Genomic DNA, 13495 nt, shown 5'->3' with positions numbered 1-13495 from the left:
ATAGAGAAGGAACACATTCAAGGCATAAGAAACCTCTTTGAATCTTCTTTGAGTGTGAAACATTCTTCCTCTTACCTCTAGACCATCAGACATTCTTTTTCCTGTTACTTTCAGAGTACTTGGGGGCTTATCCAATGAAAACTGATTCTCTAGGCCTGAATATTTTAAAAAATATTTTTTAAAAACCTCAACATTTGAAGTTATGATGCATGCTAGGAAAAGTGTGGGCACTGGAGCTGTCTGTGAAACAGAAATAATGCCTACTTTGCAAGATTGTTATGCAAGATAGATAAGAATGTATAATTCATATATGGAAATGTCAAACACAGTTCACTTAGGAGCTGCTCAGTAAATATTATCATACTTTCTTACCACTTTGCCAAGGTGTACTAACACTAACTCAGTGTTTGGAGATAAGCTGAAATTAGGGATGTGGAGCTAAATGGGTAAACACTTTTTCCAAAGAGATTTGGAATAGCCATGAGTTGACTATTTATTGGTGGACATTAATTAGTTTAGAGATGTTGGCTAGATATACTTTATTGTTTAATAACTTAATTAACTTATTGCAATCTGTCAGTGTTTTCTATCTTGGATAGTTGTATTGTGTAATTGTAGAATTCTTAGCTCCTGACTATGAACATAGGTACTTGAATGCTTATTAATGATTATGAGCCAGTTATGTAGTTTGAATATCATGTCTCCTTAAATGTAATGTCGCATGCTGGTTACTGAGCTTTGGATTTACTCAAATGTTCTTTTGTTATCTTCCTAGAATGGAGCTGATTTATCAAAATCCAAAGGAAGCCGAATTGGATTTGAGAGCATACAATGGGTAAGTACAATAAGCGAGAAATCCCTCAACTACAGTGTTTATTTTAGTTTATTCATTTATATATTCATTAAGTATTTGTTGTATGATGACAATAATAATAGCTACCTTGGTGAGAAGTAGTTGAGGTGGTCGAGGAGAAGGGGCAGGCCCTATGCCCAGTGCTTTATATGCTATGTCTTATTTAGTCCTCATGGAAACTCTTAACAAGTCAGTACATTGTTATCCGTAGTTCACTTAAGGAGATTCAGGTTAGTTTGCTAGTAAGTGACTGAATCCAGGTTCTGTTTGCCTCCAAAACTGTCATTCACTTAGCTATAGTGCTTCTCCAAATGAGTAAATATGTTATTAAGAACTGAACTATAGCCCGGCCGGGCATGGCTGAGCGGTTGAGCGTCGACCTAGGATCCAGGCAATCGGGGTTCGATTCCTGGTCAGGGCACATGCCCGGTTGCGGGCTTAATCAGTGACTCTCTCATCATTGATGTTTCTATTTCTCTCTCTCCCTCTCCTTTCCTCTCTCTGAAATCAATAAAGATATATTTTTAAAAATAAATAAATAAATAAATAATCTTAAAAAAAAAAAAAGAACTGAACTATAAAATGATGACTAGGAGTAAAAGCCTATTCAACATGTTTCCTTTATAAGATAAGAGAAACTAGCAATATTACAATATATCCCTGTTTTGGTTTACAAATTTCAGAGCCTGCACATTTATAAAACATAGTTTCTTTCTTTTTTTTTGCTAAACTTAGAATGAAAAACAAAGCGAGGTTACTAAAATTACATTTCTCCTGGTAGTATACATTTTGGATATGACCAGATATTTCTCAATCTTTGGCTTCCGTTTAATCAGAGTTATGAAAAGCTGTATATTAGAAGTGGGCTTTCAAATCACCAGCAGCAATAAAGTACTAGTGATAATTTTAGGTCATTGGTGACACCAACTGAATTTGAACCCACTATTTTAAGGGTAAAGTCTGGGATATTGTATTATTAGACTCCTCAACTATCATGTCTAGAACTATCAATGTGAACTTTAAAACATTAAAAAAAATATTTCAATTACAGTTGACATTCAGTATTAGTTTCTGGTGTACAGCATAGTAGTTAGACATTGATATAACTTACGAAGTGGTCCTCTCAATACATGTAGTACCCACCTGACACCATACATAAACATTTCAGTGTAAACTTAATTTATTAAAAATAGCATATGTTTTGCTCGTTGCACTTAGAATAACCTGAGGGAAAAGGGAAGAGGGATGACACACTTGGAGTTCATTCTCCTCAGTCACAATTTTAAAGAATCTAGTAAAAGAAATAAAAAGGGGCATTTTGTGCATTCTGTCTAGCCCCACTCTGCCTCCATCCCACCCTTAAGAAAAACACAGAGGTAACACTTGGGCCAAGTTTATTGTCCTGTGAGTGAAATCATTTGTTGAGATTTGAAATTTGGTTTTTAACAGCTGGGAAATATACCCATCTGAAGACAATGGAGGTTCTCTATTATAAATTTTAAAATTCTAAAGTATGATACTTAAGGTAACATATACTTTCCAAGTTTGCCATTTATTAAGATTCCTTATATGTAAACTGAAAGAGCATGTTCAGAAAAAGTTTTAAAGCTGTAATGGCTTCAGTGAGATAGAAGTCTTTACTTTGTCTGGATTAACCAACAGCACTTCCCAAACCTTTAGTATATAAAGCATTCAGCGGGGGTGCAGGTTCATTGATACATTTTTAAATGGAATTTGTGAATCATTTAAAGCTTCACGTAACAGGAAAAGTAGGGCAGCCACATCTTCTTCATTCAGGGAATGATCCTTGAGGTGGAAGAAAATAACGGATTTTTACAAAAGGTTTACTTCCAAGGTACATGAGCAGAAACGTAGAGAGCAGCTTAAAGCACTAAAAGTCACTCTTTACAATAGTTGCTTAATGACAGGGAAGGAAGAAGTACTGAAATACTTTTGTTCCAATATTTTAGAAGGAATGAAAGGTGAACTCTGATCAATAAGTGTGATACTGAGCCCTAATAAAATTCTAGAGTGAATTATTAAACAGATACCATGAAAGCACTTAGAAAAGAAAATGATGATTGTTAAGACCTAGCTTTTCACTAAGAACAAATCCCAACAAGCGCTTTAGGTTCTGATAAAATTGTGTACACTGGCAGATGAACAGGCTATTCTAGTGTCCTATTTTCAACAAGACAATTTTCTTTCTTGTAAACAAAATGAATTACTGAAGGCCAGATGACAATAGTCATGTCAATTAAGAATTAATTGGATTTAGAGGCTATTGGACATCCGTTTCCAAGGAGCATTGATGATTGCATTGATAACAACCTGGAAGGCAGATTTAGAAGGTGAGTTAGAGAATCTCCCTTTGACCCTGCCCTAATCTATATTTATATTAATAATCATAATGAAGCTGTATATATACTCATGATGTTTGTATTTAACACTAAACTGAAAGAGGTTCACTCAGCAAACATTTATTAAGCACTTTATTTGTACTAGTGTCTGTCATCTCATCATCTTTCTCTCAAAACCATTTCTTTCGCCTTTATTCTAGTGTAAAGCACAGAATGCAAAAACCAAAAAGGAGAAAAATTGATTAGACTATCAAAATTTAAAACTTCTCATCAAAAGACAGCATTAAGAAAATGAATAGACGTGCCACAGACTAGAAAATATTTGCAAAACATATCTGACATAAAACTAGTATCAATGATAAATAAAAACTTCTACAACTCAATAATAGATTTTTGGTTCATACTTTTTATCAAATTAAGGAAGTGTTCTATTCCTGGTTTGCTTAATTTGTTAATAGGTATTGAATTTTGTCAAATACTTTTTCTGTATTGATATTCTTATAGATTTCACCCCCCTTTATTCTGTTGATATGATGAGTTTCATTGATTGATTTTCAAATGCTATCTTTTTTCCCTGGGAGAAATTCTTTTTGGTCATGATATGATACGATATTTACTTTTTTTTTCTTCTTTTAAAAAAACTACTGGAATTGATTTTCAGTGTCTTGTTAAGTATTTTTGCATCTATGTTCATGAAGACTGGTGGTTTATAATTTTCTTTCTTTTTTGAAGGGCATACATTTCTTTGAGATCATAATTGCTTGCATTGAAGTAGGCTTTTTAAACAATAATGTACACCTTTTATTCTATTTATTTTTGCTATTCTTAGGTATTGTTTACTTCTAAGTGTAATTTAGTCTGTTTCTATTCTAATTTTAAATTTTATTTCTTCAGTAGAGGACTCTAGTTACTGCCCAACACAATAACATCTAAAAACACTGCAGTATTATTAGAAAGTTGAACTATATATGGGAAGGGTTAAGCTGGCAATGTATTTTAATTGGGGTCTTTTGCTTAGAAAGATTATTAAGTAGTATTATAAATATGAAGGAAAGTGGCACATACAATGACTTTTGGTTTTGAAAAGGTTGACATGACTGATTTTTAAAAGCTGACAGGTCTAGTGTTTCATCTTTTGCTTGAACAGATTTAGCTAATACCAAGAGAATAATTTGTAAGCTTGAAGTTTCATCTCTGATACCACTTTCTCTACAAAGATTTTCTTATCCTTTTGTTGTACAATTAATTAGTAGCTTACTATTTTGTACTTTATAATATGTTGCATGTGCTTTACCTTGATATGTAAGTATCTGTTCATCTTCTTCAGTAGACTGTACTTCTTGAGAGTAACGACCATGTATTATTATTATTATTGTTACTTTAGCATAAGAATAAGGATGGTGTCTACTGAGTAAACACTATATATATACTTACAAAATCAGTGAATAAAATTTAATAAGATAGATTATTGTATTGGTTTAGTAGAATTAAGGAGATTCTTTTCCTCTCAAACAGCGTGCAGTTAAAAAATTTATTATGCTAACATCGAGCCAGAATGTACCTGTGTTCCTTATTGATCCTTTGATTCTGGAATTGATTAATAAAAACTTGGAACAAGTCAGAAACACTTCTCATGGCTCCACTTCAGAATGCAGCTTTTTCTGTGCTCCAAGAGACTTCACTGCCTTTGCACTGCAGGATCACCTGTGGAAGAATGAGGTACGATGATCTGCTTTCAGACAACGGAAGGTCTTTACAAGAGAATCTGAGGTGATACCACTTAAAATGTAAAACATTAAAAAATTTTCTAAAAGCTTTTTATAAATTGTACGAGGAATATTTCCAGCTATAAATAATGACACAATAATAGCTTAAGCATGTAAAGTACAGCATAGGGAATATAGTCAATAATATTTTAATAACTATGCCTGGTGTCATAGTTTTGGGCTTATTGGGGGAATAAATTTATTGGGGGGATCAATTTGTAAGTTATATAAATGTCTAACCACTATGCTGGCCATCTGAAACTAGTATAATATTGAATGTCAACCTAATTCAAAAATAAATTTTTAAAAAAGTAATAGCTTAAGCAGATAGGGGATTTCTTTTTCTTGTATAACCAGATGTTGAAAGGTTGGTGGCTGTTGGTATTAATTCAGCTGCCTACTGACACCAGGCCTTATATCCCTCACTGGACAGCTGTCCTAGCTCCCAGGCACCATGCTCATGTTCAAGGCAGGAAGGTCACAGGAAAGGATGGTGATAATGTCCATCTTTAGAAGTAAAAGTTTTCTCAGCTGCTGGTGGTGAACTACTTATAGCTCACAGCCCAGAGCTATATTCATATGTCTCCTTGTTGTGAAAGAGGCTAAAAAGACAGGTATTTAGCCTTTCCACCCATGTAGGCAGGCCAGTAGGAGGGGACTTGGCGATGAGTTTTCAGAATCTGCCACACAAAATATATGTGGAGGTGGTAACCCTAATCTATAGCGCCATTCTTTCTACTTTGTAAGTGCACAGTACTTGTTTACTACTAGAGTGGATGCTGCTTAGGTGTATCCAGAAATTCAAACATACACTTAAAAGTCACACAGTAGTAAAAAAAAAAAAGTCTCAATTAAACACGCCAAAACTTTGCTTCTTTATTTTGAATACCTCTAAATTCCCAACTTTATTGTTTTTCATTCTGAGGAGTTATTCAAGTAAGAATATGAAAATTAGCATCAGACTAAATGAACTCAACTAGCCAGTCAGCCACCCGTGATAGTGTGTGTACTAGTTCTGCAGTGGAATCTGTTCAGCTCTGTAACCTGTGACAGGTGGGGTTACACCCCAGGGCAACCATGTGGCTTGGGAAAGCAGGAGAAGTTGCATATTTCCTGGATTGCCCCAAACTCTTACCCAGGGCCTCCAGAGAATGAACTTTGACTCAGACAGTGCCCTGGCTGGTGTGACTCAGTTGAGTGACCCAGAGGTCACTGGTTCGATTCCCCATCGGGGCACATGCCCAGGTTGCAGGCTGGATTCCTGTTGGGGCCATGCAGGAGGCAGCCAGTTGATGTTTCTCTCTCTCCCTTTCCCTTCCTCTCTCTCAAATCATTAATAATAAAAAACAATGTATTAAAAGTCAGATAGTCACGCAAAGCTCATAATGAAAAAGAACAGTATTTGCCTCTTCTCTCCCTACCCCTTACTCCCACTCCTGGGACCAGCCACTTTCAACTGTCTACTTTACCTTCTCATTTATAAATGAAATGTTTATGCTTCCTTTTTTAAATATAGCACATTGATATTATGAATTATGAGAAGTTAGCTCTTGTGTCTATTTTGTCACACACACACTCTCTCTGTCTCTTCTCCCATAATCATCCTGAAATGATGATAAAATTTTCTAGTTAAATCAGTATTATTATGAAAATATAATCACACGGGTGCTACCTAGTTTACTCTGATTAAATTTCTTTTCTTATACAACTCTTTTTTTCTCCTTTGTTGATTGCTAGTTTTTTATATACAGAGGTGGACAAAAGTAGGTTTAGAGTTGTTATACAATAATAAATAATACAATAATTAAATAAATAATAATACAAGAATAAACTCTGTGTTTCACGTACTCACATCTGTAAACCTACTTTCTCCTACCCCTGTATCTATCAATCCATGTGTGAACTCTGCAACAGAAATATAGAACTCTAGTATCTTGCCTGGCTGGCTTGACTCAGCAGTTGAGCATCGACCTGTGATCCAGGAGGTCGAGATTCGATTCTCTGTCAGGGCACATGCCCAGGTTGCGGGCTCGATCCCCAACTCGATCACTGACTCTCATCATTGATGTTTCTATCTCTCTCTCCCTCTCCCTTCCTCTTTCTGAAATCAATAAAAATATATTTAAAACACAAAAAACAAACAATTCTAATACTCTCAATAGGATCTATCATATCAGGTAATCTCTCAGTTTAATTTTTTTTTCTTGGCGACATACCTCCTAGAGCTCCTGGTCTTTCTGCCCTGATACAGGCTGATCTGCTGTGCAGATAGTGCTCCGTAACTCCCCTTCACATTTCAGGAATTCCCTTCTAGAAAGGGTGAATGAGAGGTGGAAACCCTGCATGTCAAAAATGTTTCCTTTTGCTTGCACATTTGATTTCTAATTTGACTTATGTAGCAATTAGCTTCTGCTGGGAAACAAAATCACCCCAAAATGTAGTGGCATAAACAACACCCATTTATGTAGCTCATGAATCTGTGACTTAGCTGTTTAGGTAGGATTCAGCTGGGCAGTGCTTCTGGTCTCAGCTAAGACTCACTTAGGCAGCTGCCAGTCAGCTAGGCAGCTCTGCCTCCCCGGGATGGCTGGCTGGCAGATGTGGCAGTGGAGGTGCCTGAGGCTTGTGTCTTTCATCATTGAGGCTAGTCCAGAGCAAACTGCTGGTATTATTAATTTTGTTCCTTTAGATTTCCATAAGTCTGTTTCTTTATAATACCTGTACTACTTACTTTATAAGATAGATGTCATAAGTAAATGCAATAATGTTTATAAAAGCTCCTTGAATATTGTAAATTCCTATTCAAACATAAGGTGTTCTTTATAACGAACACTGTTTAATAATCTATAGCATTGGTTGTTGAAATTAGGACTAGAAATCTGCCATCTATATTAATCTTGTTATATGAGATTTATGTTATAACTAATGATGTTAGAAAATGCACTTTGTTTCATAGTATGTCTCCTACTGATTTGCATTATGATGGGCATCTATTATAGTAGCAGTTTAAGGTGTTGGGGTATATAGGATGAAAGCACTACTTTTTTCAAGCATGTTTGAGGATAAAGAGTATTAGAAGTTAAATTGAGAATTACAAGTTCTATCCTTATGTATATTAACATTTATTTTATAGATATTAATAAGAGAACACTAAAATGAGTGTTCTCATTCCAGGGAAGAAATTTGTATATATTTTCATAAAGAGAGTCTTTGAACATGTCTTTCAAGCTACTTAGTTTCTCTCTTTGGTACTTTTCTTTTTTCTCCCACTACCTCCTTCCCCTCACCATCCTCATTTTAAAATCTTCAGGCAAAGAACAGATTAGCACAAAAATATGTATGGCTTCATTCAGTATGAGAATCATTTTAGTTTTGCTACTAGTATTTAGTTTTAAATATTCACGCTTGATGTTTCTTTGGTTTTAGGAAGGCTGGTTTCGGATAGCTGAAAACATGGGATTTCAGTGCCTGAAGATCAAGAGCAAAGACCCCCGGCTGGATGGGATAGACTCGCTTTCTGGAACTGAAATCCCCCTGCACTACATCTGCAAACTGGCCACACATGCCATCCACTTGGTGGTCTTTTACGAGAGGAGCGGCAACTACCTCTGGCATGGCCATCTACGCCTCAAAGGACACATCGACAAGAAGTTTGTTCCTTTTCGAAAGTTACAGTTTGGTCGTTTTCCAGGAGCTTTTGACAGGTAAATTCTGGGTCTAAAGGGGAAATATGAAACCTGTATCATCCAGTCATGACTTCTTACTCTTTTTTTTACATTCAGTAATTAAATCTAGCATGCAGTTCACATAGCTCAGTTTGAAATGCGAATATCCCTCATGAGGAAGAAATTCATGCACAGACGCACCAGGAACTATATATAAGAATGTACATAGCAACATTGTTCTTAATGCCCTCAAACAAAACATCATATATCCATACAGTGAGTAGTAGTGTAGAACAGAGAAACGAAGGGCACTAGTGGACTCTGCCGCAACAGAGATGAATCCTGAAGTGTTGGGTGGCAGAGGCAAGGCATAAAAGAATGCAAATCTTATGCTTCTATTTATACAAAGTTCAAACACAGGATAAAGTATGTTCGTGGATATATACTTACGTAGTAAAAGTGGTCAAAAGGTACAAACTTCCAGTTACGAGGGAAATAAGTTCTGGGATGTAATATACAGTAAGGTGACTAATAGAAACACTGCAGTACTGGATATTTGAAAGTTGCTAAGAGAGTAGATCTTAAAAATTGATATCTGAGGTAATTGAAGAAAATATGCTTGATGTTTAGCAATTTTGCTTATGCTGTATATTTTGAAGAGGCTGCCAGTACTTGCTTTGGGTTAAGTCCTTGCAACAAATCTTAACTTTTGTTTTCAGGCCAGACTTACAGCAGATTACTGTTGATGGACTAGAAGTTCTCATTCCAAAAGATCCAGTGCACTTTCTAGAAGAAATACCACACTCTAGGTTTATTGAGTGTCGGTATAAAGAAGCTCGAGCATTCTTTCAGGTTAGCGATAACCAAATAGTATACTTTTAAAATTAAAGGAAGTGTGTTTGTTTTTACTTTTCTGGGGGCGGGGGGGGGGGCAGATGAAGGGACTTATGGAAAATGGGTAGAAAACATTTTTTTGATTCATTTATTTTCTCCTAGATTGTTTTCTTTTTATTTTTAAAAAAGTAGACTAAACTTTATCTTAAGAAACTGTTTGACATGGTTTGATATGTATGGAGACCTTGTTTTATTGGATAGACTTTGGTAGGTTAGCACTGGCCTCTGATTCCAGTTAGGATGTGGCCCATAAACTCCATGTGCATTCTGTTCTTGAAGCACTCCAGCCAGGAGGAAGCCGCTGCAGAAGATGGGCCATGGGGGAAAATCTTAGAGAAAATTTCACGGAAAATACCGTTTTTCTCAGAGGATTGGCACTGAATATGAAATTTTTTGTGTTTATGAGGGTTTTGAAGATAAATGCTACACAAAGACCAAGTGCTTTTGAACTTTACTTTATTCTGCTGCCCCTGGCTTTCAACTCAATAAACATTTATTAAAAGCCTGTCTCCCAGGAACTCTGCTGACCCCGGGGATATAAAGATGAGTTTGAAGGGCATGAAAGTGCATCTCTAAGCAATGACATGAAACAGAAAAATGGGAAAACAGTGGAATTTACAGTGGGGTTTTGGTACCTTATTTCTTCCACCTGCCCTTTATTTTCTGGGGTTCCCTTCTAAGAAAGCTGTGTACACAGTACAGGAGCAGAGTGGGAAAATGTACCAGCTATATTATCACTGGTCAAGTGCCCAGCACCAGCAAATGCAAGGTTTCTCTAATTGGCTGTGCTGATCCCCAGGATGTAGGCCCAAGTGAGCCTTCCTAACACTGTTCCTTTAAATCTGTAATTGTGGAGCTGTGAACACACCCAGACAGCCTCGTGGACGAAAAGCTGGAAAACTGCATGTGTGGACAGCCTGCTTTAGTGGGCAGGTGCTGCCCATCATACCCCTACCACCTGGTAACAAGAAGCAGAAGACGTGTGGCCTGGTGCTTGAACTTGACTGTCCACTCCTTCTGCCTTAAGGAAGTTTATTTTGGTTGCCACCCCTGGCGTAGTAATTATCACAGTGAATTGTGAATGTGTCTCTTCTCCCCCTGCTAGATTATGTGAACTTCTCGATGGCAGACATCTTACTTTACTCACCGCTGTTGCCCCAATATCTAGCATGTACCTGGCACAAAGAAAAGATCCTATAACCAGGGCAGAATGCATGGAGAATAGTGTGCGTATTTGAACGAAATTTTTTTTAGGGACACTGATTAGAGCTACTCCATGACCTAGTAAGCATTTGCCCAGACTCATTTGTTGGTCTCTGTGGGAATGCAGTGTAAAATTTAAAATGTTTCAAACTATTGAGAAATCATGGAGATAGTGTCATATTTTTTAATTCCATATTTTCATTCTTTTGAGATTTTGAGGGCAAACAATCAGCATTTGTGTAAAGAGTATGGATGACCGATGCAGCTTAGTTTATCACAGGTTCATAGTTTTGATGTTTAAAGTACCATCACAAGCAAGACTGCAGCGCTGCCTGGAGGTTTATATTCGTAACACGATCAGGTGGAGCTTCGTATTCATTCTTCACGTTGTCTGTGTCCGTCTCAGCCCCAATACAGACCTGTGATTCCTCCTTTGTTCTTTCCTCTTCTGCTAATGTATTGGTATTACTAATATAGAGTGCGTGATGGGATCGATAACTTTTTAAAGTTTTTATCCTCTTAAATGTTTCATTCTTCATCATTCCTTATGTTAAAACCATAATTAAAAATACCAGGAGGGTCCATTTTCAAATTAAAGTGAACATACATAACTTTGAGCACTTGATGGCGCCAGACTGTCTTAAATACAATGCCTGGTGTGAAACAAGCAGTGAACTAATCTGAAAATCGCGCAATGCAGCCTCCAAACTTTTTTAAAAATTATAATTTATTTTGAAACATTCTCAAACTTTTAGAAAAGTTGCAAATACAATACAATATCTTTTTATTCCCTGAACCATTTGGGAATAAGTTGTAGGCCATATACCCCATAACATCAAATAATTTAATATTTCCTAAACACAAGAATATTCTCCACGGGGCTTAATCAAAAATCAGGAAATTAACACATAGATTAATACCATTTAATCCCCATTAAGGTTTTTCTAATTGTCCTAGTAATAACCATTGGAACAAAAGGATTGTTTAGCACCACATATTTAATTTCCTTGTCTCTTCAGTCTCCTTTAGTCTGGCACAGTTTCAGAGTCTATTTTTTACTTTCATGACCTTGATACTTTTGGATTTTGTAAATTCTACCTTATCTGGGGTTTGTCTGGTTTTTCGTCATGTTAGATCCGGGTTATACAGGTTTACTGGGAGTCACATAGGTGATGCTGTGCTCTTTTCCTTACATCCTCTCAAGTGCCGCACGACTTTGATTTGTCCCATTACTGTTGACAGTGACATTGATCACTTGATTACAGTGCTGTCCGCTGGCTTCAACCCTGGGGAATTTCTACTTTTTACCTTTGTAATTAATAGTATTTGGCATAAACCTACTTTAAAACTCTGTAAATATTGTCAGTGTCATCATCAAACTTTCCATTTATTTGTTTATATCAGTATGAACTCATGGTTTTCTATTCTTGCAATTATTTTATTATTTATTTTGATCCTATAATTGTTCCATATTTGTCCATTGGGAACCCCTTCATGATGACTTCTGTGTTTTTGACATGTCTCCATCATTTTTTGAGCATTTTCTTGCTTTTTGGCACAAGGTATTCTAGGTTCATTTTGTAAATTTCCCTGCCACAACCCTGGAATCAACCATTTCTTTAAGTCCTGGTTGCTTTTAGAAGCCAAGACCTGGGTGCCAGTTGTGCTCATTGCTATTTGGGTGTTGCTGCACATTCTACTCCTGTTCTTTGGTACTCCTGTTCTTGTGTACACAGGTTTCTTGGAAGGAAACTCCAGGAAATAAATGTGTGACTAACTGTAAACTCTGAAACTTTATTTTTATAGTAAAAAAATATATGGTGCTAATTTTCAAATTTAATTTGGATGTCACAGAAATGTTTCTAGCAATTTAGGAGTGGCTGTAATAGCTGACTATTTATTGTATCTGTAGCAGTACCTTGATGATAGCACTGTGGAAGCCATGACCTTTCGGAAGAGTGCAAAGGAATTGTTGCAACTCGCAGCCAAAACATTAAAGAAATTGGGAGTCCGGTTCTGGCTGAGCAGCGGAACCTGTCTAGGTAAAATTCTTGTGGCTTTACATTTGTCTTGGTGTCATTTTGTCGTCTTTGGCTTTAGGGATGACTGCTTGAGATGACACAATGTCAGTGATAGTGGAAGTGTCATATGTAGGATAAATGCAGTGCGTGGAGCAAGAATTTATTGATTTCTTTAGAGAAATTAATTTCAGGAACATAAAAGTGAGTTAGGGCCCAGCCGGGCGTGGCTCAGCGGTTGAGCTTCCACCTAGGATCCAGGCGATTGGGGTTTGATTCCCGGTCAGGGCACATGCCCGGGTTGTGGGTTCGATCAATGACTCTCTCATCGTTGATGTTTCTATCTCTCTCTCTCCCTCTCCTTTCCTCTCTCTGAAATCAATAAAGATATATTAAAAAAAAAAAGAAAGTGAGTTAGGAAGGTCACATTTGTCTTTAACAAAAATTATAATTCATGTGTTTAAAACTTACATCAGAACATGTAGACTGTATTTGATTTTCAGGTAATCCTTACATTAGCATGTTATTATTTCTATCCCAAAGATTGTTGTATTTTTAAAAAAAAACAAAACTATTCAGTTTCTTTACTTACACATCATGCAAACAACTTGCTCGCAACAAAAGTTTCCACCAGGAGAAACGCCGAAGGCAGAGCCATGAGGTCTTCCACACACTTTTTCCAGGTCGTCTATAGTGTCACTGATGGGACAGCTGCCTTAACCACACCCTGTTCACT

The 13495-nt window shown here is 36.6% G+C and overlaps 1 protein-coding gene across 7 annotated transcripts in view; it reads left to right on the top strand.

The window, feature by feature from the left end:
- Positions 1 to 13495, top strand: part of FKTN (fukutin) — a 43718-nt gene that overhangs the window by 4806 nt on the left and 25417 nt on the right. For all 7 annotated transcript variants that reach the window (XR_013999846.1, XM_081151287.1, XM_081151290.1 and 4 more), the window contains exons 3-7: positions 776 to 835; positions 4729 to 4932; positions 8406 to 8683; positions 9364 to 9496; positions 12654 to 12783. Coding sequence is in view for 6 of the 7 variants with exons in the window: in XM_081151287.1 (XP_081007413.1) it covers positions 776 to 835; positions 4729 to 4932; positions 8406 to 8683; positions 9364 to 9496; positions 12654 to 12783 (805 nt within the window). In the remaining variant the exon portion in view is untranslated. The remainder of the gene's footprint in view (positions 1 to 775; positions 836 to 4728; positions 4933 to 8405; positions 8684 to 9363; positions 9497 to 12653; positions 12784 to 13495) is intronic.

The sequence above is a fragment of the Miniopterus schreibersii genome (genome assembly GCF_964146895.1).
Source record: "Miniopterus schreibersii genome assembly, chromosome: 11".
NCBI classification, from domain to species: Eukaryota; Metazoa; Chordata; class Mammalia; order Chiroptera; family Miniopteridae; genus Miniopterus; species Miniopterus schreibersii.
The sequence above is the reverse complement of the archived record's forward strand: the minus strand, read 5'-3'. Positions and strand labels throughout refer to the sequence as shown.